This window comes from Spermophilus citellus (genome assembly GCF_964194105.1).
Source record: "Spermophilus citellus genome assembly, chromosome: 3".
NCBI lineage: Eukaryota > Metazoa > Chordata > Mammalia > Rodentia > Sciuridae > Spermophilus > Spermophilus citellus.
The window spans coordinates 210,857,583-210,882,029 of record NC_138184.1 but is presented as its reverse complement, the minus strand read 5'-3'; the positions used below and the strand labels follow the sequence as shown (position 1 = coordinate 210,882,029).

The following is a 24,447-nucleotide window of genomic DNA, read 5'->3' as shown; positions in this document are numbered from 1 at the left end:
TAAGAAGAGATACACATTTTAGTGTAATTGCACCTTAAATTATATAACTCCAAACCACTTCATAGTCCTTCCCACTTTGTAATACAACAGCTGTGATTTAAAGTTAAGACCACCCTGCTGTTTATATGTAGTGTAGCATTTAATAGTTGATAGCACCAATCTATTCCATGACTGAATTTGATAATAAAAGTCCCTCCCCGCTCTCTGTCTATATAATTACATAGTAGTTTTATTGAATACTGTCTCTTTTACCACGTTTTCTTCTTTCAGTTTTAATTCTTATCTTTGAAGTTCTTAAGCTCATTATTGATTTTTCTGACATAGAATCCTTATTTATTTTATAGAACTTAGTCTTCTAGAACTTGGTTTTATATTCAGTTGCTGAATTTGACTCAACAAGGTCTTTCAGACCTGATGCCTGTTTATTTCCACTTGTGTCTTTCATAAGCATGCAGTAGCTAAAGCCAGTGTCATTAGAGAAGATAAAACTGCTTACTTGAACCAATGTGGTAGCACAAGATCTATAATCCCAGCGGCTCCAGAGGCTGTGGCAGGAGGATTACAAGTCTCAGGCCGCTGGGTAACTTGAGAGATCCTGTCTCTAACTAAATAAATAAATAACAAGTTCAGTGGTAGAGTGCTTGCATAGCATGCCTAAGGCCCTGAGTTCAATCCTTAGTAAAAAACAAAACACACCAAAAAAACTTATTTGAGAATTACCAAACCCTCACAGTTGATGCAGCATTTATTTAATGTCCCTTAGACGTTGGGGATTGTGATGAGTATTCTTCTTCAGTGGGTGGTGGGAGAGGAGAGGTGGTGCTCCAGCACCTTTCAAGTTGAAATTTCATGTTGCTTTGTAACATGAAACTTGTAAGTTATAATGGAATCACAATATGCCTTGTTCTTAGGAATGATATATAAAATATTTAACAACAGCACAGCATCATCACTGCCCAAGCAGAACAGATGTTAAACAACCAGTACCAGTTCTTGTGAACTAAATATCCATCCTGCCTGAACTGAATATCAGTTCACTAGATTGAATAACTTATGTGTGATTTAGGCCTCTATTTTAAAGGGAGCTCTGGAAAAGAGCGTGCTTATGTAACTGTTTTATACTTTTCCTTCTTATTTTGAAAATAATGAATTAAAATTTCCAATTTTCCCTCTTTCTGGGACATGATTCATCACTTTATATGGATGCGGCAACTCTTGCAGGTTTTGTACACTGCTTGCAATTCAGCTGTGCTTCTGGGTTGTAATACAAACAGTCCCAGCCCAGGTCTCCAATACGTAAAGACATTTATTGAACAAAAATTTATTGGCAAGCAGGTACAAAATGATTCATAAGGCCCATTATGGGAACTCTGGGGCTTCCCAGTTTTCTGTTCCGTTAAGTGCTTTCTTTGCAGGAAAGGTTCCCCGGAGGTAAGTGAGACTGCTGACAGTTGGCCTCAGACAACCAAGAATCCTTTTAAACAAGGGGTTTTCAATAGGGTAGAAAGGTTTAGGGAACTTTTATTAGTGTCTGGAGACACGTCACCACTCAGGGTAAAGGGTGGCACCATTGGGTCATGCAGGTGAGAGGCCAGGAATGCTGCCAATCTCTTAAAAAGTGTGTACAAGATGGCTTCTACAACTATGAGTCATCTGATCCAAAACGTCAGTAGTGCCAAAAATGAGAGTCTCATTCTTAAGTGGATGGTTTGATGCAGGACCAGTTGGAGGTCAGTTCTGAGGTACCATCCCTAAGGTCCCTAAAGCCACAAGCCTTGTTGGAGTCTCATAATTCAATCATGCAACAGATGTAAGAATATCCTTGTAGTCTGATAACTAGCCCTTATAGCTTTCTCATAGCTTTTATTTTACCAGTAAGAACCCATATCTAGCATTTGTCACGGTAGTTAATGGACCATTTTCACTAGTAAAGTCCCATTTCTAACAGTCATTGTGCTAATTAGCAAAATATAATTGTTGATCCAGACATGGATAAATGAAGCCCCTTGTACCATCCCCTCTTCTCTTTGAGCTTCCAGTTTTGAGCCTTTGATAAGACTTGCTGATTGCTCCTGGCTTCTGTGTTTTTGAGTTACCTGCTGGCACCACCTTGCTCTGAGCTTAGCCTATGTAACACGTGCACATGGTATCACACTGTGTGCACTGTGGTGTTTTCAAGTAAATCAGAGATTTCATCCCAGGAGCTGTGTCTGCTTGCTTTGTACAAACTCTTACCCCCCAGTGCAGTTCATTTCAGTTCAACCACCCTGCACTGTTTCCTTTGCAGGAAGGACAGACACAGATTGAGCCAAGGTTATAAACAGAGAGGAGTAAAGACTTTTTCTTACCCCAGAAGAGTTTAGAGTTAAGGAGAGGGACTAGAGGTGAGTGAATGTGTGTAATAGAAGACAAAGTCAAGAACAGGAGCCATACAAGATGGGGTGAAAGGGTTTATGAGATGAGAAAATGGGGTGACAGCCAGGGCTGTAACTTGGCAGAAACTACATGAAGTAATGTTCGAGGGCAGTTTTGAAACATGGGTGCTGGGATGGGTGGGTGCATGGTTGTAGGGTGATTTGTTAGAATCAGGATAATCATCAGGGTGGCCTAGCTCTTCTCTGGTGGGTTTCCTATTTCCTATTATATTAATAAGTTCTGACCAATGAAATTAAATTAGAAAATTGGAGATATAAATGTATGGTTTAACACTCCTCCCAAACTGTAGAATAAAGCTTATGAAATTGAAAAGCTTACGAATTCAGGTTTCATCTAGCATTTAATTTTGCTTCTGTGGCAAGTACCGTGATCTGTAAACTGAAATATAGAAAAATTTAAAGCACAATACCACCAGATCACTTTCAACCTTAAGTTTATATACTCTCTTTTTACTCATTGTTGGCTTCTCTTTTTAATTTCAAAAATCACCCATCTTTGTCTCTGCTTTCTTATCTCAAGAGAATGAGCAGGCATGCCCCTAAGTAATAAAGGTTGTGTTCATTTGGCTCTTTCCAGTATGTGGTTAGTATGAAAAACCAGAAATGTAGACCCGGTTCTTTAAACTCTTTGGGGGAAGACAAGACAAGCAACAGGCTTGGCTCCAGCTCTGGGGGCTTGGGATTGAGTTCAGACCTCAGTCAGGTACAGAGGCTGTTAGAAGAGAGGGCAGCTGCCTCATCTTTGGCCAATGTCCAGCCTCTCTCAGGTGTTACATGTTAGTCAACATCAGTGTAGTTTTCACGTTTCAGGCGCTGGGATTTGCTAGGAACTTAAGCTTATTCCTCTAAGTACTCCTTGAAAAGATGATAGTATTGATCATAGGCAAGGTGTCATCCAAGTTCACAGAGACGTGTTACCTTCTTGAAGGTCACCTTCTGGTGTGGTTTGTAAAACATTGCTTTAAGGATCATTCTTTGTTTATTGATGCCACTTAATAAAGGCTCAGGGAGCCCTGTGTAACTTCTCATTTATAACAAAAGCCTAATATCCCACTAATTGAATACAGGCTACTTTTTTCTTTTACGCCTAATTGATATTCACAATGATTATGTTCTGTAGCTTCCAAATGTAGTATTACTTAAAGTCTGTGATTCAGCCCCCTTTGATTTTTCGGTTCTTTCTGTTTTATGCGAGCATATTTTTATTAGGTTCCCATATATTGCACCACACATGTAATTTTAACAAGGAATAAAGTTCTTTTCCTTGTCTTATTTGCTAATCTATCCAAATGCATTGTAAGATAGGTATAGATTTTGCCTGCCACACATTATCCATGTGATTATGAGTAATTAATCTTCCCGGCTCATTATATGTGTTTCAGAATGTTAAGAAATATAGAATAAAAGGGAATATGGTTATAGGGCTTTCCTATTTAGAGTGATTTAGATTTGTAGTCCTTTCTTAATCCTAGTCATCTCAGGCTTCATAGTATCATCTCATGGAAAATCAAACAGGTACCTTCTGTTTTCTACCTTGAGTTTTAAAATTGAAGACTGATATTTCAAGGACTTGATCATTTAAAATATATAAGCTTTCCCATCGCACAGAACCCTGCCTTCATATGCCTTGTGCTTGATGGGTGAAGTCATAGTATATTACCTTTGAGCTACGTGATTGTGATGTCATTGGGTTCCCAGTGTCATGCACTTTGCATTGTACCTTGGTCCTCAGGAGCAACCAGGACAGAAAGGCACAGTGATGCCGAGAAGTTTGCACCATGAACATTTACCTAAGAATTTATATGGGAAGGTAAAGCCGTGTGTCATATCAGCTAAAGTTTTCTCTTGCGTTGACTTCATGGATCCTTTCTTGTTGAGCACCTTTAAATCTCTTCTGAGGAGAGACAAGACTTTAAGGAAGGAAATACACGTGTGCCTCATTTTTTAATCTAGCCACCAACACTGAGTTAAGACATCAGAATGTTTGTGTTAGATTCCTTAAAACGTGATTCCCTTGTTTTCTTTGTTTTTCTTGCCTGTTGGAAGCTCTAGATTTCCATAATGATCCACTTAAGCATATTCTATCACATTTTCAAGCCCAATCATGTTATCCCAAATTGAGCACGACCTGAAAACTAATCAGTATATGTTTCTTTCAGGAATAGCAAATAGGAGATGGGGAAAGACTTTCTACTCATCTTTCCCTCTGAAATGATTCTACCACAATAATAATGTAATAATCCTCTTTGTTTTTATTTGCTCATTTATGATTCTGTGCCTGTTAGAGAGTTTTGCAGAGAAGTTTCATTTCCTTGCAACTAGTTTACTGCTTGCCTTAAGTTGAGTGTGACTCTCCATTCTCTGCAGCTATTAGCTTAGTCAGTGTATTCTAGGCTTATTTAAGTTTCAGGATTCATATCGTGTGACTTTTCCTCCCAGCATCCCATTAACTGTTTCAAAGCAGTGTGCCATTAAAGTGTTGTGACGTGATTCTTGCTTTGTTATTCTTCCCAGTGGATCTGAAACTATTGATTCTGTTGTAGTTGAGGAGATTTGCGACATTAGCCTATAGTTTGATGATGTTGGAAGTATCTTCTTCTTTGTGTCTTTAGTGTACCTATCTGACTTTTTGGTGTGTTGCTTTAAAATTTATTTTAAGGATTATGTCTCAGAAAAGTGAATGAGAATATTTCTGTACCTCTTTGATTTAGGTTGTAATCAGCTCTTCACAATTAATTTGTTGGTTGGTGCAGTCTCCCCCAGTAGGCACAGCATTATACTTGCAGTATTGAATTCTCTTAGTGTTTTCTAAATAATTATAATGGAATGTCCATTAAGGCCTCATTGCGTTTTCTGAAACTCTCACTGTGTGAACAAAAGATAAGGTTGTTTACTGCTAGCATTTTAACAGCCATGGTAGGCAATGCCATAGGTTGAATGGGAAAGAGAAGCAAGCGTGAATATATCGAGGGTTTAGGAAGTAAAATAATTTCCATGCTATGTGTAATTGTTCAAGTTGTTAAAATTTTGAAATTGTAAAGTATAATTACTTAATAGTTTACTCTTTTGCAATTCTATACCATATTACATTTCCATCTCATAGTTAAAGATACATGTATTAATATTGATGTTTAAAAGATAATTTTTCTCATTACAGAAGTAATAATTTTATTATGGAAAACAGAGAAGAGTCCAGATGACATATATCTCCTTGTGCATATCATAATCTCTGTAAACATTTTAGCATAGTTTATACTTTTCCCTCTTAAGGTACTAGGTTCTCATGCTTCTCTGTTCCTCCTCTGCCTCCCTCCCCATCATTCCCTGTCCGATCCAAGAATTTACATGCCATTTGATGACTTGTTTTTTCCCCCACTTAATATTTTTGAGTTATAAAATTAATTCTTATGCAATATCACTTGTTAATTTTTGTTAATGTTTGATCATGTAACTGGACCAAAATTTTTATAATAAATTTTCTATTGTTAGAGCATATCTTATTTCCCCAGACTTCTGTTGTTCCCACTTTGTAGTTGGTTTATATAAAGCTGGTTGCATTTTCTTAGATATGGATTCTTCTCTACTTTTCTTAATATTTGCTATGATTCAATGCCTGAAAGTAAAATTTGCCACATGATAAAATTAGCAATAGCTTTTATATACACATGTATTTATATTTCATAAATTTTAGTATGCTTAATTTATATTTGCTTTAAATTTTGTATAGTTAAATTCATTCTTTTTGATACGTAGCTTTGAATTTCAACAAATGCATACAATTGTATAACCACCACAATTAGGAAAAAATAATCCGATTCTTACCTTAACAAATTCTTTTCTTTTGTTCCTTGACTAAAAAGTATGTTTATTATTAATTTTGAAAACATAAATAAGCAAAATTAAGAAAGTGGAAACTATCCTAAGCCTACCACCATGCTGTGACTTCTTTGGACATGTTGTAGAATATCATTCTGGTCTTTCTTCCCTTCCTCCTTTCCTATTTAAAAGAGGTCATACTGACTTTCTGTTTATAATCTTCTTCTTTTTTCCCATTTTTATTTAGTGTATTTTGAGTACAGGTACTGCTTAACTACTGAATTGGTTTGGGGTTTTGTTTCTTTGTAGTTCTCAACAAGCCTGTAATGAACATCTTTGCATATTGCCATAATTATTTAAGAAGTGCTAGAAGTAGAGTTTTTAGATGTCAGTGCATAGATACATATTGAAGACCTACTACTTTTTACAGTCTGTCAAATTGTTTTATAAAACACTTATACCAACTTACATTCTGACCATACATTATATAGGAGACAGTGTTTTTCTGACTCTTGCCAATACTAACTATTATAATTTTGTCAGTTTAATAGAGGATAAGGTAACCTTATTTTAATTTGCTTTTTCTGATTTCCTGTGCTGTTGGTTGGTTTTGTTTTCATGTGTTTATATTTGTAATTTGGTGTGTGTGTGTGTGTGTGTGTGTGTGTGTGTGTGTATTCCCAGTGTATTTTTCTTTTGGTTTTTATTTTCGCAGTGGGGTGGGGTGGGAATTTGGGGGAGGGATAAAGGCTTTTTAAGGGCTTTATATATTAATAACTTTAACTGTCACAGTACATGCGGAAATTTCTTTTCCTTTTTTTTCCCCTTTGCTTATTCTATTGATTTTGTGATTTTTTTTTCAAAAAAATTTTTGAGATTTTTTGAGTGTTTTCTTAATTTATATTTTGGGCATGTATATTTATTTAATCTTTACATTTTTTTTCTCTCTTTGTATGTCAAAACTTTCTTCTGTATTTATGTATTCTTTTATATTCCTAACAGACTAGTAAATTTTTATATTGTTGCACCAAGAAACCTAGATTATGTACTTGCATTTGAATGTATTTTTATATAATTCTAATGTTGTATTTGTTTCTATTTATTCATTTGCTTTCAATTAGCACAAACTTTTCATTGAAATCTTGTATTTAAACTGTAAAAGCACAGTGACATTTAAATGTGTCTTAAGTTCAGCGTCTCCTCTTATTATTTCCCCATTGGCTTTTTTGGTTTGCATTTTATATATTATTCATCAAATTTCTCTGTGAAATTGGAAAAAATAGTACTTACATTGTTAAATAACTGTTTGTTTTTTAACATGCTGCAGGATATTGAAGACAAAGTAAGTAACAAAACGGCCTACGAATCTGCAAGTGAAATCACCCAAAATAAGCAGGTAGTTGAGGGGACAGGCACTCAAATGGATCGAGCCAGATGATACTGATCTCTTTACCAAATAATTGGCATGTATGCAAGAATGGGAATGCCCAAACACATTTATTTCTTACAAGTTGTAAGACATGTTAGACATGTGGTTAGCATTCACTGAACAAAAAAATGTGAAAATTCTAACTCAGGTGAGATAAGGAGATTTCTTCTGACCTGGATAAAGGCAGATAAACATAATCCAGATACCAACAACAGTTTAAGAAGTACTTTAAAACAAATTATTTTGAAAATAATTCCATAAGTAGCCATCTTTACTAATTTTTCAAAGATCAAAAATATTTGATTGCCTATGTTTTAATTTTGTAAAATAAGGTCTTATAAATTAGAAGTAACATAACTAAATGTTTTAAATTACTTATTAATTTCAGTTATTATTATTTTTAATTATTAAAATAGTTAAAATAGTTTTGGATTGTTGGTCCCCTAAGCTGCTATTTCATAAACAAGGAAATAAAATAATACATATATTTACAGGCAGGTTTCACTAGGTAATTTCAGAGTTCTTAAACATAAGGTTTATAGACAAAATGTTATGTAGACATTTTGCTATATTTCAAGGTTAGTAACTATATATCCTGGAATAAAAATTAAAAGTTTTATTGTGTAAGATATTAATCCTTAAAATTACTCTTCAAAAGAGAATTGTGCTATATCCTGACATTTTCAAATATATTTGGACAAAGTAGGACACAGCTGTTACAGTAAAAAATAATAACAATAACACAATGCAGACTCATTCTTTACATTTAAATACAGCAATCATCATCGTATTAATATTTTTCTATGGAAGAGACCTAATAGATTGCAAAAATTGTCAGCTTTGTGTACTTATTTCTAATGCAATTTGTACTTGACTTTTGCTTTGCTGTTGCTGCTTTTTCTTGATATAGTATATTCCTCATTTCTTTTTTTAGGTTAAGCAGCTGGAAGAGAAAGACCGAATGATAAAGAAGCAGGATGCATTCTACAAAGAGCAGCTGGCTAGACTGGAGGAGAGGGTATGGCTATTTCTTGTCATTGCTTCTCTTCTCTCACTACATCTGTAGCTTTCCTATATATTTATTTAAAAATCAATAAATTAGAACTAAACTGCTTTTACTCATTAAAAATGTGGCCAGGAAATGAAGAAGCCAAGCAGGTAGGCCATTCTCTCTGGGAATGTCATTTCTTTGGTTCTTTTTGTTAGGGTTGTATAATTGACTCATTGATACATTTTACCATACAAGAACTGTCCCGAATATTTTCCCTAATTCAGTCTGTTTGTATCTGCATTGCCTCCAGGTGAAGCAGAGAATGCTACTCTTAACTCCTCTAAATGCTGAGTAAACTTAAGTGTGTTTGTAGAAGTAGTCCTCATTTAAAGGATACGTTGTCATTATGAAACTCAGTTTCATTGCATTTCTGGCTAAGAAATGAATGTCTCCTTCAAGAATGGTGATAGAGGCCAAATAGTAGGACTTGAGGAAAGGATTTGTGAAAAAAGAAGTCAGTCTAGTTGGCATGGGTCTAGAGTTGGGAGACACAATGAAGGGAACTAGAGCTGGAAGGAAAGAAGGCAGTATGTTTAAGAATGAAGTTTGTGCCCCTCCTCAGTCCCCTGTTCAATGAACTAGACCACTTGTCTAGGTTAATTTTATACATAGACCATAAGTTTACAGAGTGAATGCTCTCTCTCTTCGTTTTGATTGACTTCCAAAATTTGATTTGTTAAGAATATGATATTTGACAAAAAAGTTAAACAAAAAGTAGGAAATAAATTCCCAGACTTCGCTCGGTATAGTTATGTTTATATTAAATGTGTCTTAGCATCTCCGTATGTCACTGGTTTGCCTGCTTCTTGAATGGAGACACCATTTTTTCAATTGTTCTGCAGGTCCTGTCTAGTGCCAAAGGTATCCTAGTGAAGAAAATAAACTAACCATCTGCTCTGACGGAACTTAAATTCAATTAAAAATCATTATACATGTTGAATGGCAGGATGGATAATATGGGGAACAATAATTAACTGGTAAAGGGCACCCCGGGGCCAATGTGTAGGCGTGAAGTTGGGTGAAGAGGAAGGCCTACCTAAAAAGATGACATTTGGTGTCTTCTCTGATACAAGGATGCTGATTCATAATGGGGATGGGGTGGGGAGAAGCACGGGAGGACTAGATGAACTTTAGATAGGGCGAAGGGGAGGGAGGAGAAGCGGGGGTACGGGGGTAGGAAAGACAGTGGAATGAAATGAGCATCGTTACTCTAAGTATGTGTATGACACCATGAATGGTGTGACTCTACTTGTGTTAAACCAGAGACAAGAAAAATTGTGCTCTATTTGTATAACATGAATTGCATTCTGTTGTCATATATAACTAATTAGAATAAATAAAAATTTAAAAAAAAGATGACATTTGGGAAGAGGCCTGTCATACTAGGGAAGCAAGCCAATGTCACAGCCCTGATTACAAGGGAATTCTTGGTAAGTTGGAAGGCCAGGGGTTTTGTAATTTGGCTGCTATCTTGGCAAGAATTTTGAAGCACAGGAGACTTGGTAAGAGAATGAATTCCTAACGTGGCATGTGCCAGCTGAGTAACTTACAGCATCTTACTTAACTTCTATTTCCTCACTGTAGAAGGAAGGTACATTAGTTCTTAACTCACTAACCTTTTAAAATGAACTAATACTCATAATGCATCTGTAATAGTGTCCAGTCTGAGGTCACCACTCAGTCTATGGCTGTTATTTTATTTGCATACTTCAAAGCAATATACCTGACACAGAACTTGTAAATATTACCTGAATAAATGAATGCAAGTGAAAGTTTCTGAGATGATAGTAAACTGTGTTAGGTGCCTTATAAATTTGTCTTTAATCTCTGTAGGGTACAAGAAAAGACATTGCAAAATGTTTCCGTTTCTCATAGATCTATCCATTTGAGAGAGTTCAGTGATTCTTACAAGGCTCTAAGGATTTTCTTGAGGCAGATTAAGGCTGTCTGCTCAGCAAGTAAAGTACTGTGTTCAGTCTCAAGTAAACCAAGGGCAGAAGATCACATGGACATGGTATGGTGAGGTCCTCTCATACAAATCTAATAGTATACAATATATATATTGTGATTAGTGTCTTCTTACAGAAGCAAGATGGTTTTGAAGATCAGGCTGGAAAATAGTTACTAAGGGCTTTAAAATGCAAACTGAGGAGTATCACTGGGGTGGAATGGTTACTTTACTATCAGTAAATACTTAACTTCTTGTTTAGTAACATAGAAGAAATAATGTTAGACTAGGAGTCAGGGGGCAAGGTTTTGTCACTTCATCTTCTGTGGTTTTTCGTCTGTAGGATAGGGATACTGCTCTGTACCTTGCTCATCTTTGTGGGTCATGGGGGTAGCAGGGAGCTACATAAGGTGACCTATAGGAAGACTTCTTGAAAACTGACAAGAGTTTAACAAATTTGAGCTATTGCCAATGACAAAATGTTGCTTACTTTCATTATGTGCAAGATCCTAATAATCATAAAATTAGTGTTATCCAATTTTCTCATGTCTTCTGCCCACATCTATAAAGTCCTGTTTTTGTTAATTATTGACATTTCTAGAATAACTAAGTTCAATTTTTTTGCAGTTGGAATTCATCAAAGACATTTAGGTCTTTAGTGATTAGGTATTTTCTAGACTTAATACAAAAGATTGTGAAGAAATGTTATATTGTTCTAGTAGTAAAGGGTCTAGAACCATTTCTATTAGAACTTCCACATATACATTGTGTTAAAAGATATAAAAGTGCTAAAGCCAATAGTATATAATGTGAAAAAAATGTAATGGTGATATTATTAAGTTGCAGAATCATCTAACTTACTCTGAAATCCAGGTTGCTGTGGTTTAAAAGTGAACATAAGCACATATCTTTCTTTTAACCAAATGAAATGACAAAACCTTCAAGTTGATACTGAGTTATGTATTTTTAGTAGAGAAGAGGGGAGATATCAAAAAGCCTTTGACAGAATTCATTCCAAGGATGAACCCCTACATGAGCTTACCATCTGCCTATCAACTAGATTGACAAAAGACAGTAACATTAAAAGTTTTTGGTGACTTATCATCTTATTAGTTCATCTATTTTCACTGGTGTGATGCAGATTTCTTTTGATATGAACCAGAGACTGCTGTGCATATGAAGTACATTCAGTTCTGAAATATAGCTTGGTTCTTTTCTTGGATCTATTTCAATAAACTCTTCATCAGTTAGTAATTCCCATGTGACACTGCTGCTTTATTTGCATTAGCTAGTCCACCAGGAGTCTGAGATAATTTCTCCCTTATTACGCTTGTGAAGTGTAATAAATATCTTTGAACCGGTATTCAAAAGCAGGAACTCTTTACTGGAAAGAAGGTGAATGGCATTCAAATATCCTTATTTCCCAGTCAAATGTTGCTACCTTATCAAACCACATTGGTATAGATGTGAAAGTAAACTTTAAAATAAAAATAGTAAAGGTGTCCCAGTTAGGTATGTGACCAAAAGGGACTCAGACAATATTTATTCCTTCTTGTTGATGTAAGTGACTTGAAGAATATTAATTCCTGGTTGGTGTTAGAGGAAGTCCAGAGCAGTCTTCAAAAAGAAGACTGAAATGTTTTTAAGGAGACTTCCCCTAATCTCTGAGGGGATTTATAATTTGGTTTTCCAACTATTAAGATATAATTGACAAATCCATAATGCCTTAATACTTCTCTTTACAATGCCCCATTATATTTGTAATAATGTGATTAGTTACGAGGATTTATCTTGTATACTTCTGGAGGGCAGATCTCATTTTGTTATCCTCTATAGTTGACACATAGTAGGAGTACAGTGAATGAATCTGAGATTTACTAAGCTTAACCATTCAGTTATATCTAAACAATGAGTGTAGATGTTTTAAATATTCATAAAATGTTTAGCATTTTCTTCCTTCTTTAATAATTTAAATCTCTCTTATATGAAAGTCAAGTTTAACTTTGAGTATTTTGGTGTCATAGATAACATCATTATTATTATAGTAGATAATGGGCACATGTATAGAACATTTATGTGGTGTTAAATACTTTGCATGGATTATCTCAGTTTATCCTCAAAAATCCCCATGAGGGGCCTACCATCCTACTGTTTAGGCAAAGATCCTGAGGCTTAAATTTGCCCAAGAATATATAGCCCAAATGTGATAAAGCTGGAGCTGAGCCAGCTTCAAGACCTGAGCTTTTAGCCACCACTAATGCTATCTTCTAAACATGTGTTAGTTCTGAACTTAAGAACTTAAATCCTGCTGATTGTAGTGCCAATTCTTTGGGTGGTAGGTTAGCTCCTTCTGGCTTCTGATACAACTTTTTAGGCCCCAGGTCTTATAATTTGATTATTACTACCTCGTAGTCTGAAAGCATTACACATCAAAAATATATGACTTTACCCCAGGATTTGGTAGTTCCAGGTAAACTTGGACCAAAAGGGAATAAATAAGTTCTCACACCTAGCAATCTATAGCATGATATGCCTAAGAGTTGTTTTAATATCTAGCTGTGCTTATTTCACTTTAAAGTAAGAAATTTATAGCCATTTGAACAGTTTGAAACTTCTTGAGATGCTCATTCATTTGCTCATACTTTCACAGTGTTGCTGTAGCATAGTCATTTCATCTTCTAGGAAAAAAAACCCATTTTGTTTTAGTTTTGCTAAATTGTTCTAGGGTTATTTCCTTAGAGTCTGGATTGTTTGCATGTTCATGAGGAAAAATGTGTATTTTCCAGTAGTCTGTGGGTCCTGGGGGAGGGAAGCCAGAGGAAAGCTCTCAGCTGGAGTCCAAGTGGCCGAATTCACAGATTCCCCGGGATCTTCCAGGATGAAGGCCTCTGCCTCCCCAAGGCATCATGAAGACTTGATTCTGAGAGTGGTGTGTCTTGCATGTGAAACTTCTCAATTATAAACCTGAATTAATTAGCGCTACTGAATCCACTTTGCTCTTGGCCTTTCTAAGGTTGGTGGGGTTTGGCACAGCATGAAGGGGAATATAAAAGCCTTAGTGGCATGAGTTCCTGAGGGAGACCAGAGAAGCTTAATGAAGTAGTTATAAAACTCAGACCAACCGGTCATGTGGGGCATGTCTTGCTCTCAATGTACAGACTCAGGATTTCACCAGTCAACTGCATATACACTGCAGTCAACCCCCTGGAACTAAGGGAGAAAGAGAATAAGGCAAAGAGGCTGGGCATAAAGAATAAGGCACAGAGGCTGGTGAAAAATTAGTCACCCTTAAGATGAAAAGTATATTACTAGATTGTCACCTGTGGAGAGAATTGCTAATTAAATCCTAAGGTCATGCTTACATCAAATGAGCAATTTTTAAAAGTCTCCCACCTTTGGTGGGTGATATATCTTCTATTGCATCACAAAGTGTTGGACTCATCTGTATGATTAATTGGCTTTTTGATTGTTTGACTTCTTTGTCAACTAATACCTTTGTTTCTGTGTTCCTCTACAGAAAGCAGGGGGGACAGGTGGATAATGCCAACATTGATAATAAAAAGAAATGACAATAGAACAATTTATTGTCAGCCCAATATACTCTTTATGGAGAGAAATTATGATGTAGTTTTACTACCAGTTGAAGTCGGCCATAAAATATTTCCATATGTAGCTGGATTAACACATGGTAGAATCAGATCACTAACAATGAGACACTTAAAATACAAATAATCTATTTTGGGGAGAGGTAGGAAGATAAATTAATAATAATAATAAAAATAAGAAGAAGAAGAATAGTTTTTAGGGTTAAGAAGTAAAACATTGGGCTGGGGATGTGGCTCAAGCGGTAGCGCGCTCGCCTGGCATGCGTGCGGCCCGGGTTCGATCCTCAGCACCACATACCAACAAAGATGTTGTGTCCGCCAAGAACTAAAAAATAAATATTAAAAATTCTCTCTCTCTCTCTCTCTCTCTCTCTCTCTCTCTCTCTCTCTCTCTCTCCCTCTCTCTCTCCTCTCTCACTCTCTCTTTAAAAAAAAAAGAAATAAAACATTTAATATTTTTCCACTAAAATGCTTTCTAAACAATTGTCAATGATTTCAGGTCATGGAGTAACTCTTTTTGGCCATGTAATGTGAGATAAGAAATTTAACCCAATAGCTAAAAGCATAATTGTCTACTAAATATGCCTGCCTAGGTCATACTAGTTTGCACTTGCCAACCTAGAGACATCTATTCTTTTACACTTGGAAATTTTGTGCTGGCTTCCTCATTCATGTTGAAATCAGAAGAGATTCCCCTAGTTTCTGTAGTTACTAGGAGTTGCAGAAGCAGATGAAGTTCTCTGGTCCATGAATTTGGACATTGAAGCAGTAGAAGCCAATTTTGCTTTTAATTATAATGTCATTACAAGCAACAGAGATTTGAGCAAATCTGCTTGGAACATGTACATTGAGTTACTCTCAATTTTTTTATTGTTAACAAATAATGGTAATAATAAATGCATTTAAATATTAACTCTTGGGCAAGAAAATTAATAAAGCCTAGGATCACCATATCTTTGTTAATATAATTGACACAGTTATATATAATTTAGGTGCAAAGACTGAATCATTTTGCCTCTTACCTGCTTTCTTAAGGGAGGTTTCCTATTGCAGATATTTTCAAAAGTAGCAAGAATATGGGCTTCCCCCACTCCCCTATTTCATTCTCTGGGAAAAAAAAAATCAATACAGTTTAGTGGATATGGTGGTCTTATCCTTAATTCATTATTCAACAAATCCTCCAAGCACATTGGCTTTTCTGTTAACCTCTGAAATTTCGAATGGGAAATGTGGTTTGAGTAACCTTGAATTGCTTTTTTAATCTGGCTTTAGGGATATGAAACTTACATTTTTTTCAGGGGTGAGCTTTTAAAGTGCATGCCGTTAAAATGATCCCCTTAACTGGAGCCAGTTTTTCTATGTCTAACTATAGAGGAAAGATTTGCAAATCATGGGATCAGCACTTAATTTGGGGCTCTATTTACCATGTCGGCTGTCAAGAAGTATTAACCTTAAGGTAAGAAGAGAACATGGAGCACAAAGCTCTGAGCTGATGGCGCACAGTACACCAGGTATTAAATAGCATTATCCATCCTGCTTGCTACAGTAAATAGGATTTCACTATTATGATGTGTCAGGGCTTTCACTGAAATCAAATTTACAAGACACTAAACTGCCATCCTCTCTGCTGAGCAGCTTTATTCTGGGATCTTGCTTTCATATTAATCCTGTTGGTAGGAAATACTTGTACCAATTGTGCATGGAAATTATAATTTAATGATCTCTTCCTTTCCTCTATTCAAAGATTAGAATGGACCACTGTGCTTTGCAGTGATAGCCCCAGGGCTCTGAAAAAGATAATATAGAGTTCAGCTTTAAAGCCCAGTATTGCCTCTTTGTGAGTGCTTATAATGATCATAAGTGCAAAGATGCCAACAATGTGGGTTACCTACTTTCTCAACTCTCCATACCTCCTTTACCTTTTGAAAGACCATACAGTAAGATAATCTGATTCTGTTTATCATGATTTTTTTTTTAAATGATGTGGTGCTTGAATGCAAAGACAAGGTAAGAAATAAACATTATGAACTTCAGGGAAGATTAGTCTCAGTTTTTAAAGATTATGTATGTTTTAGGCAGGCTTAGCAAGCAATTTTATTTATTTGAAAAACAATTAATGCCTCCTTCCCTTTCTTTAGAATCTTTTTTTTTTTGCTATTGACAACACTGAAGGCAGGAAGCCATTCTGTGTTTCTTTTGTATGAGATTAAAAATGGGCTAAATCTTGAATTTTCTTCACATCCAATTTGAAAATTAGTGATTGTTTTGCTTCTTGATAGCTTGTTTATTTATAAATTTCAAATGTTCTCCATTTAGGGAGACCAGCCAATGCTTATTTCCCTGTTTTACTGACTGAAAAATTAAAATACATGAGTATTAAAATTTTTAAAGGAAATTGCAGAGCTTGTGATAGAAAATGTTCTTCAATTCCAGTTTTATATTCAGACCAGGAGACAGCTGGCCCTCTGTAAGGGATTACATTTCAACACATTAGCTTTAGTTAGAAAGATACGTTTGGTCATTAAAACATTTACAAATAATATCAACCAATAAGGAATGCCCACCTCTGAACTTGGCATATAAAATAAGTTTGCACAGTGAGCTCAGCATCTAATAAGAGGAACCCAAATCCAATTTGACCTCTAAGACTAAAATAAGATTTTGACCTTGGTCATTTTTATCAGAATTTTGAGGGCTACAGAGAATCCATGGCATTCTCTATCCATTCAAAAACACATTTATTAATCTCTTACAATGAGCCAGGCACCACCCACAGTCACAGTGACAGATACAAATAGACAGACACCCAGGGGCATCTGGTACAGAGCTTTTTACTGATATATCGAATCTGTGTAGGTTGTGCCAGACTATTATTTCCAAAACCAACGTGTTTTGTGAAGAGTATCTGTTGCCTTTGCCTCTTAAAGGCCAAAAGATCATACATGCGATTTAGAGGGAAATTTATTGGGTTGGAAAGATTCACTGGGTTAAATGCTCAGATAAAGACCTGGTGCCTGATGAACTGAGTTGTCTCAAATAGCTCTCTGTAAAAGTAAATCTTAAATATGTGAGTTCCATGAAGACAGGACTGTTTCCCCTTGGGTCACTGTGATAATGCCTGGCATATACTAGGCACTGGATAAAATTTTAAAATTAATAATGTCCTTGTCAGGGAGTGGGGTGAGTTCCTTGGCCAAATAATTTTGAGGAGTGTTAGCTTTGACTTAATCTGAACAGATTTCTTTACTACAGGCCTTCTCAGAGTTTCTATATATATTCAGAGTTTCCAAGTTGAAGAGCTTGCATGCCACGTTTCAGTATTGTACTCAAATCATAGCCTCTAATTTTTTTATTTCATTAATTTATCTCAGTGTCATCTGAGATTTGTATGCCCTGCACAGTATCTGTATCCACAATGTTTGAGTCTTGAATTTGCACCTAGGATGTAAAGGTAGAGAGCAATAGAATTCCACTGATAGAATTTCTGATCCTTTGTACTGTGTTCCAGAGGGGTGGAAGGTGAGTAAGAGGGTTGGCTGAGAATTCAAAGGCTCTCCTGTGCTGGACTGTGTTCCCTCTCACTCTGAATTTTCCTCATAATCCTTGCTGTCTCTAAATTTTCAAGAAAACTATATCCCATAGTAAGCTTCTTTTTTCATTTTTCAAAAATGTATTCTCCTTAGTTATGTACAACTCCAGGATACATCCTAACATTATCACAAAGGTAGGACCTCAACTTGCTCCAGTTCAATCCCCAGCACTTCCCCACTTTCTGCCTCCATTCCCCTCCCTTCATGCCACCAGTCCCTCTTCTGTCCATTTAGGGTTCTTACTTTTGTATTTTATGCATATTCTTGATTTAACCCCTCATTTTTTTCCCCAGCAATCAATTGGTTGTGGGCTTCCACTCAGACTTTCCCATCAGGATTCAGAAAGTTTCTCCTCTCCTAGAAGTGTTTGAACTTAAACTTTCCTAGGTTCTGGATAAAAATTAACAATAGTAATTAATAAGTCTCAGTAAATATACCACTAAGTCAACTACCTTTAAGTCACTCCTGTTTTTAACCTTCTTTGATGTCAGATTCTTTTCCAAATACTCCTTTAAGGTTCTTCACTAGGAAATCACTAAGTTTTCTTTCTTTCTCCTATTAAGAGATGTTGAGTACCTACTGTATGCCTAGGTATTGTGCAAAGTGTAGATACCAGTGATATATGGAGTTTAAAAATCAGGAAGGTTCGCTTTAGTATCACATCTCTCCTTCTTGTCTGTTAACCCCTTGTTAGTATTTCTAGAACTTACTCATAATGTAGTTAATATTTTGACTAAACGGACTATATGTGACATAAGGTAGGGAACTATTATGGTTTGGAACTAGGAATGTGCCCTTAAAAAGCTCTTGTTACGTAAGGCAACAATGTTCAGAGCTGAAAAGATTGGATTCAGAGAGGTATAAACTCATCAATAGATTAATCTGTTTGATGGATTAATAAATTGAAGGACTACTGGGTGGTAATTGTGGGCAGGTGGGCATGGCAGGAGGAGGTAGCTCACTGGGGGTGCCCTTGAGAATTATATCTTTTCCCAAGCTCCTCTGTCTCTCTTCCTGGCTGTTACAGCCCAGCAGCTTTCCTCTGCGCCCTTTTGCTATGAAGTTTCTGCTTTGGACCAGCCAACCACAGACTGAACCTCTGAAACCATTGGCCAAAATCAGCTTTTCCTCCCTGAGTTGTTATGTCAGGTATTTTGGTCACAATGACGAAAGGTGACTAACACAGGAATGAAAGTAGAAACGAGAGTAGAAGAGTACAAGGCTGAGAGGAAAAGGGGCTCAGGTTCTCTAGTTGGTGTTGAGAAGATTATCTGTTTATGCTGTCATTAAGATGAAAATGTGACTAGAACTACAAAAAGTGCTTCTGTAGTTCAAGAAAAATAATAGAGAGGAAATTGGGAATTGTCTGTTCTCTCGTGGTGCACTTGCTCTAAATTGTAGAAATTTGGCAGTCATCCCTAGTCTATTTGTTAAAATTCAATAGTATGTAATTAAAGACAGAGACTGCCATTTCACTGTCAGGAACATTAAAAAATTATATTATGTTTCATTTGGGTTTGACCCTGAACGCCTTTCCCAAAAGAATAATGCCAGAAAGACAAAAGGGTAAGTATTTTGGTCTAAATAGAGGCTCCAGTTATATAAAGTAACTAAATTTATAGAAATATCAGTTATACTGTAGCAATTTAAGAGTAATTATGCAAAAGATAGTTTCTGAATGAATATTATTTTAGAAGTGGCCAAATGGAAGCAGTGATTATGAGGAAATTCTGGGTTTCAAGCCTTGCCAGAGAACAAAACAAGATTGCTGATATTTTAAGCCTATCCCCACTGACAGTTAAAACCAATATTGGTACAGCAACCTGGCTAATCTGGTAATGAATTGGAATGTTTTATAGTCACACAGAAGTTTACTGCTCCTTGGAACTTTAACATTCATCTAGTACAGAAGGACACTTTTTTCAGACAAGGAAATGGAAACCTGGAGGCTTGAAAATTGGTTTTATATAGTCGCAGAGGGAATGATGGGGCTGTTTCTCTCTTCCTTTTGTTGTCTTATCAAATAGGTTCTAGGCAAATGAATGAATATTTTCCTGTTTAGGCTCCTAGAACTGATTTGGTGGCCCTCCCAAATCCTGCAGAGGGGATTTAAAATAATGAGTACTTCAAGTATCCCTTCCTAGCTTTTATGAAATTCAGGCAAACAAAATTTTGCCAGCTTTGTCGCTGTCATGGACAGGCGTGCCAAGTCATCTTTGAATTAACTGCTGTACCAAGTGAATGAAGTTTTCAGGGGAACGCGCCTGGTTTGTTGTGTCAGAGGAAAGGAGTACTAACTTGCTGATTCGTTCTAGTTGCTGATTTTCAGACACCCATACCATGTTGTAAAGCAGTAATTCTCAGGGGACTCGGCCCCAGATCATCTCACAATTACCTGAGACAGTGGAGAATTCCCCCAGACCTCAGAATCTTAGGAAAACAGGCTTACATGATTCTAGAAGGTATTAATAGTGGGGACCCTTCCCCCAAAGCATCTCAAGGTAAATATTATGGCATCAAAGGCAAGTGAATATGGATTCAAATATGAGGCCTCCTGCTTATTAGCTATTGTCCTTGGAGATGATCATGGAACCCATTTCACCCTCAGATTTCATATTGGTAGAGTGGCCTTCCTGATGTACCTCTTTGGGGTATGGAGATCAAATAAATATAATATATATATATATATATATATATATATATATATATATATATTCACGTATAATGTTTTATGTGTCTATTGAATATTAGCTATTATTGGTGGCAGCAGCACCTAGCAATTTGATGATTTACCAACTGTTTGGAGGGAAAAGAAAAAATGTTCCAAAAGAATAGAGGAATGGGGTTAAATATGGAAACACAAGTTGCATTCTATATGAAATATTTATCTGTTATTTTTTAGTGTTGAAGTAGTATATTGAATATTACCCAAAGGAATGAATTAGTGGTTCAACTGAAGAACTATTTTTGTAAAATGAAAATTTTTTTAAAAACCTACAATTAAGCCTACAGGTAATCTTTAAGATTTTTTAAACCTTCTTAATGTGTATAATTTTATTAAACAAAATGGGATTCCTCTTGTATTTATTTTCCTTCAAATATGGTAGATTTTATAAATCTTAGCTAGTAACCTGCTAGATTAGTGTACACAGTGTAGATCTATCATCCAACATCTTTTGAATAGAGGCTGGTTACAATTTTATCTGTTTAGTTGGATAATGATCAGCCTAGCTAACAGGTAGGAAATTAAAAAACAAAATTAAAAATCAGCTGGTTGAGCTCTCACTTTTCCTCATTTAGAGAGATTTGTTCACTAAACCCTATGATATTGCAATAACGAAGTCCCCTCCTCCGGGCTGGAGGAAGTAACCAGGCTCCAGAGACTGTGGCTGTGAAGTTTGGGGACACCAGCTTGAAGGACATTGCTTTCCAGAGGAAATGCTACCCAGGTGGTCTTTTGAGGATGTGCTCTGAACTCATCTACTGGTATTTTTGTTATTGTAGTTGTAGTCATCAATGGAAGTCTCTGATTTAGGAAATCAATGCAGAACAAGTATTCAGTATTTTCATTGTGATGTTCGGGCCCATCTTGCTCTTATCCACTAATAGAATGGATGAAGAGGAGAGCATGAAAGTGTGGGTGAGGTCCCCAGGGCTGGATGAGCAAGAGCAAGGGGACTTTCAAGAAGGACCCAGAGAAATTATTCCTCGAGAGCACTGCCCTTCTGATGATGGTGTGTGTGTGTGTGTGTGTGTGTGTGTGTGTGTGAATGATCCTGGCTAAAGGTCTTTTCTTATAAAAGGAGACTTTTATTTTGGATTCTATTCCTGGGAGGCAGAAAACATTTCTGGAATCACGATTTCCAAAAAATGACAGTAGGATGTTGATATCAATATTGTAAATTTCATTTCTACAGAAAAATGGACTAGGTCAGATGGAATTCGGGTGTGTCTCATCATTTTGTGCAGTTTATGCAAAAGTTTATGTAAATAAAGTACTCACCAAAGAGGAAAATCACCAAAATTTTTTAATTAGAAAACTAAGAAGGTCAGCATATTGTTGTCCAGCTCAGAAAAAAAATTTACAGTAGGCTCTGTTACCATTCTTAAGAATTCTTACTGTTTTGACTAAATTCTTCAGAAGGCATTCTGAGATTAGAAAATTTTCATTAAAATTAAGTGACTAACTCTCCAAACAAAAACCATCTAAAAATATCTTTCTGTACAAACATATAGTATCTTTCTCATGCAATCTAAATTCATTTTTATATTTCTTCCACAACTTCTTGTTTACTTAGTCTGTCTGGAAGAAAACAAACAAACAAAAAACTAATATTGATTACACCTCTTAAGTTATCTTTCTTAGACTTAGGGCTTTTAGTTTTAATTCCTCAAATCAAAATATATTTTAATGACTGAAGCATGCAGTTGTTATAACACAGATTAACTATTGAACTCCATTTCTCAATTGTGTATATTTTATTTATTGTTTTATTTGAATATGTTACAGTGTTGAGATAAAGGCATAAGCAACTGTTTAAGTGATTTTTTGTTCTCATTTTCTCTGTGGTTCAAAATGTGGTAAAATACCTGCTAACTCTCTACCCTGACAACCACCCTGCAGTTAAAAGCTCATAGCCTATTTTATATAATGTACTTTCTGGATCCTCCCATTATCCAAAGAAAATCATTTTTCTTTTGAGAAAATTACTTCTTTTCAAGTTTATCCTTGTAGCAGAACAGGATATTGGTAGATATTCTTCCCTTCTTACACTTCTCATCATTTATTTATCCTAAAATCAGTAATGGCAATAAAATACTATATGTTCATGATAAGTATTTTAAGTAACTGAAATATTGACATTTTAAACATAATTCTAGTAGTACTTTCATTTATTTGTAGGCATTTTAAGGGATAGAGAAGTGTTTACTGATTTCAGTTAACAAGTGAAATAAAAAAATCTAAAATATGTATGCTCATAAACCTACCTATGTTTCCTCCTAGTTTTGGTTGAATTTAGGAATAACAACTCCAATTTCTTATTTTCATCTGAGATTTAGACTACTTTTAAATAATTTGCTCAGATTTGTGTTAACTCTATAAAGGAATCATTACTTTTTAAATTATATTTTTATTTCTAATTATCCTTCAGTTCCCTTGTGACTAACAATTCAGGATTTTGTCTTTTTTTGGGTATTTATTTTCTTTGCTTTATATGTCATCATTAGCTGTTCACTGGGCTCAGTCATTCATCTCACAAATATTTATTGAGCCTTCTGTGTGACAGGCTCTGTTTTAGGCACTGGGGATATAGCAAAGAGCAAAACAGGAATTCCTCTTCCTGTAAACAATCTGTTAATGTAGGATAGTTGACAACATGTACTTTATGTTGATGGTGATGGGGTCTGTGGAGAACTAACTGATGGTAAGACTTAGTAACTGTGAATGTGGAAGGTGACGTGGAGGATGCTGTTATGTTATGCATGGGGTGGTCTCTGTTAGACACTGCTTGGTCAGGGGCCTGCATGAGGGAGCCGTGCATATCATCCACCTTGGGGGAAACCTTGTCAGGTCCTGTTGAATGCTACTTGCCCCAATCTCTTGCCTGGACTCCATGTCACTTACTGCTCTAAGGTATTCTTCACACTCTTCAGAAAGCCAGGTTTGCTTTGCAAGCGATATCTATCTTACCAAGCCCAGCAGATAGCTTATTTGAGTCTGCACTTTGTTGGGTGTGTAGGTCATTTCTATGTTGAGTTCTAATGGCACTTCAACTTCCACAGAGACTCTAATCCTTTTTCTTCTAGAGGAATAGTAAACAGGGACTAGTAGTCTGTTAAGCGAGTATTGAAGTGTATTTTGGCATTCCTTATCAAATGAAAAGGCACCCATGATTTTCCCTGTGACTTTCCTCAAGCCTCCTACGAACACAGTCAACATTAATAATCCTACCTAGCTATTTGGAATGAAGAATAACATTTGTTGTGAGCTTACCATTTGCCAGTACTGCAATACTGTGTTATTTCATTTAACCTTTCCATCTCTCCAGAGCTGGTATCCTCATTTTATAGACAAGTAAGGTGAGGCACAATAAAGGTAGTTACTTTGTTCAAGATCATGAAGATGGTAAGTGGTAGAGCCAGAATCTGAAACCTGGCTGTCCAAGCCCACATTCTCAACTTCTACCCTGCACAGACTTAAGGAAAGGTTAGAATAGAGATGGGATTGCATTAGACATAAAGGAGCTAAGGAAGCCTCTTTTGATTTAGTGTTCCTACCAAAGCTAAACAAACTATGGATTAGCATGGGAGATATTTTAATATTACTTGGGCAAACTTCCTCTTCTATTAGTGTCTGTAGATTGGAAATGGTTAGCCTGTCTACAAAATTGTGAGACAAACCTGTTTTCACATCTTCATGTTCCCTTCATTCCTTGCACTCATAGATGGAGTCCCATATCAGAACAGAAAGGCCTGATAGCTATTATTTGCACCTGTCTTCTTTGTGCTGCGTCTTTGATTTAATGACTGCTTTTTACCTCTCTCCTTTGGGGGAATTCTCCTTCTTGCTTT

General features: G+C 36.0%; 1 protein-coding gene across 1 annotated transcript in view; it reads left to right on the top strand.

The window, feature by feature from the left end:
• CHCHD3 (coiled-coil-helix-coiled-coil-helix domain containing 3) overlaps positions 1-24,447 on the top strand; it is a 278,902-nt gene that overhangs the window by 177,434 nt on the left and 77,021 nt on the right. The window contains exon 5 of the mRNA XM_081285904.1: positions 8,615-8,698. Coding sequence (XP_081142030.1) covers positions 8,615-8,698 — 84 coding nt within the window. The remainder of the gene's footprint in view (positions 1-8,614; positions 8,699-24,447) is intronic.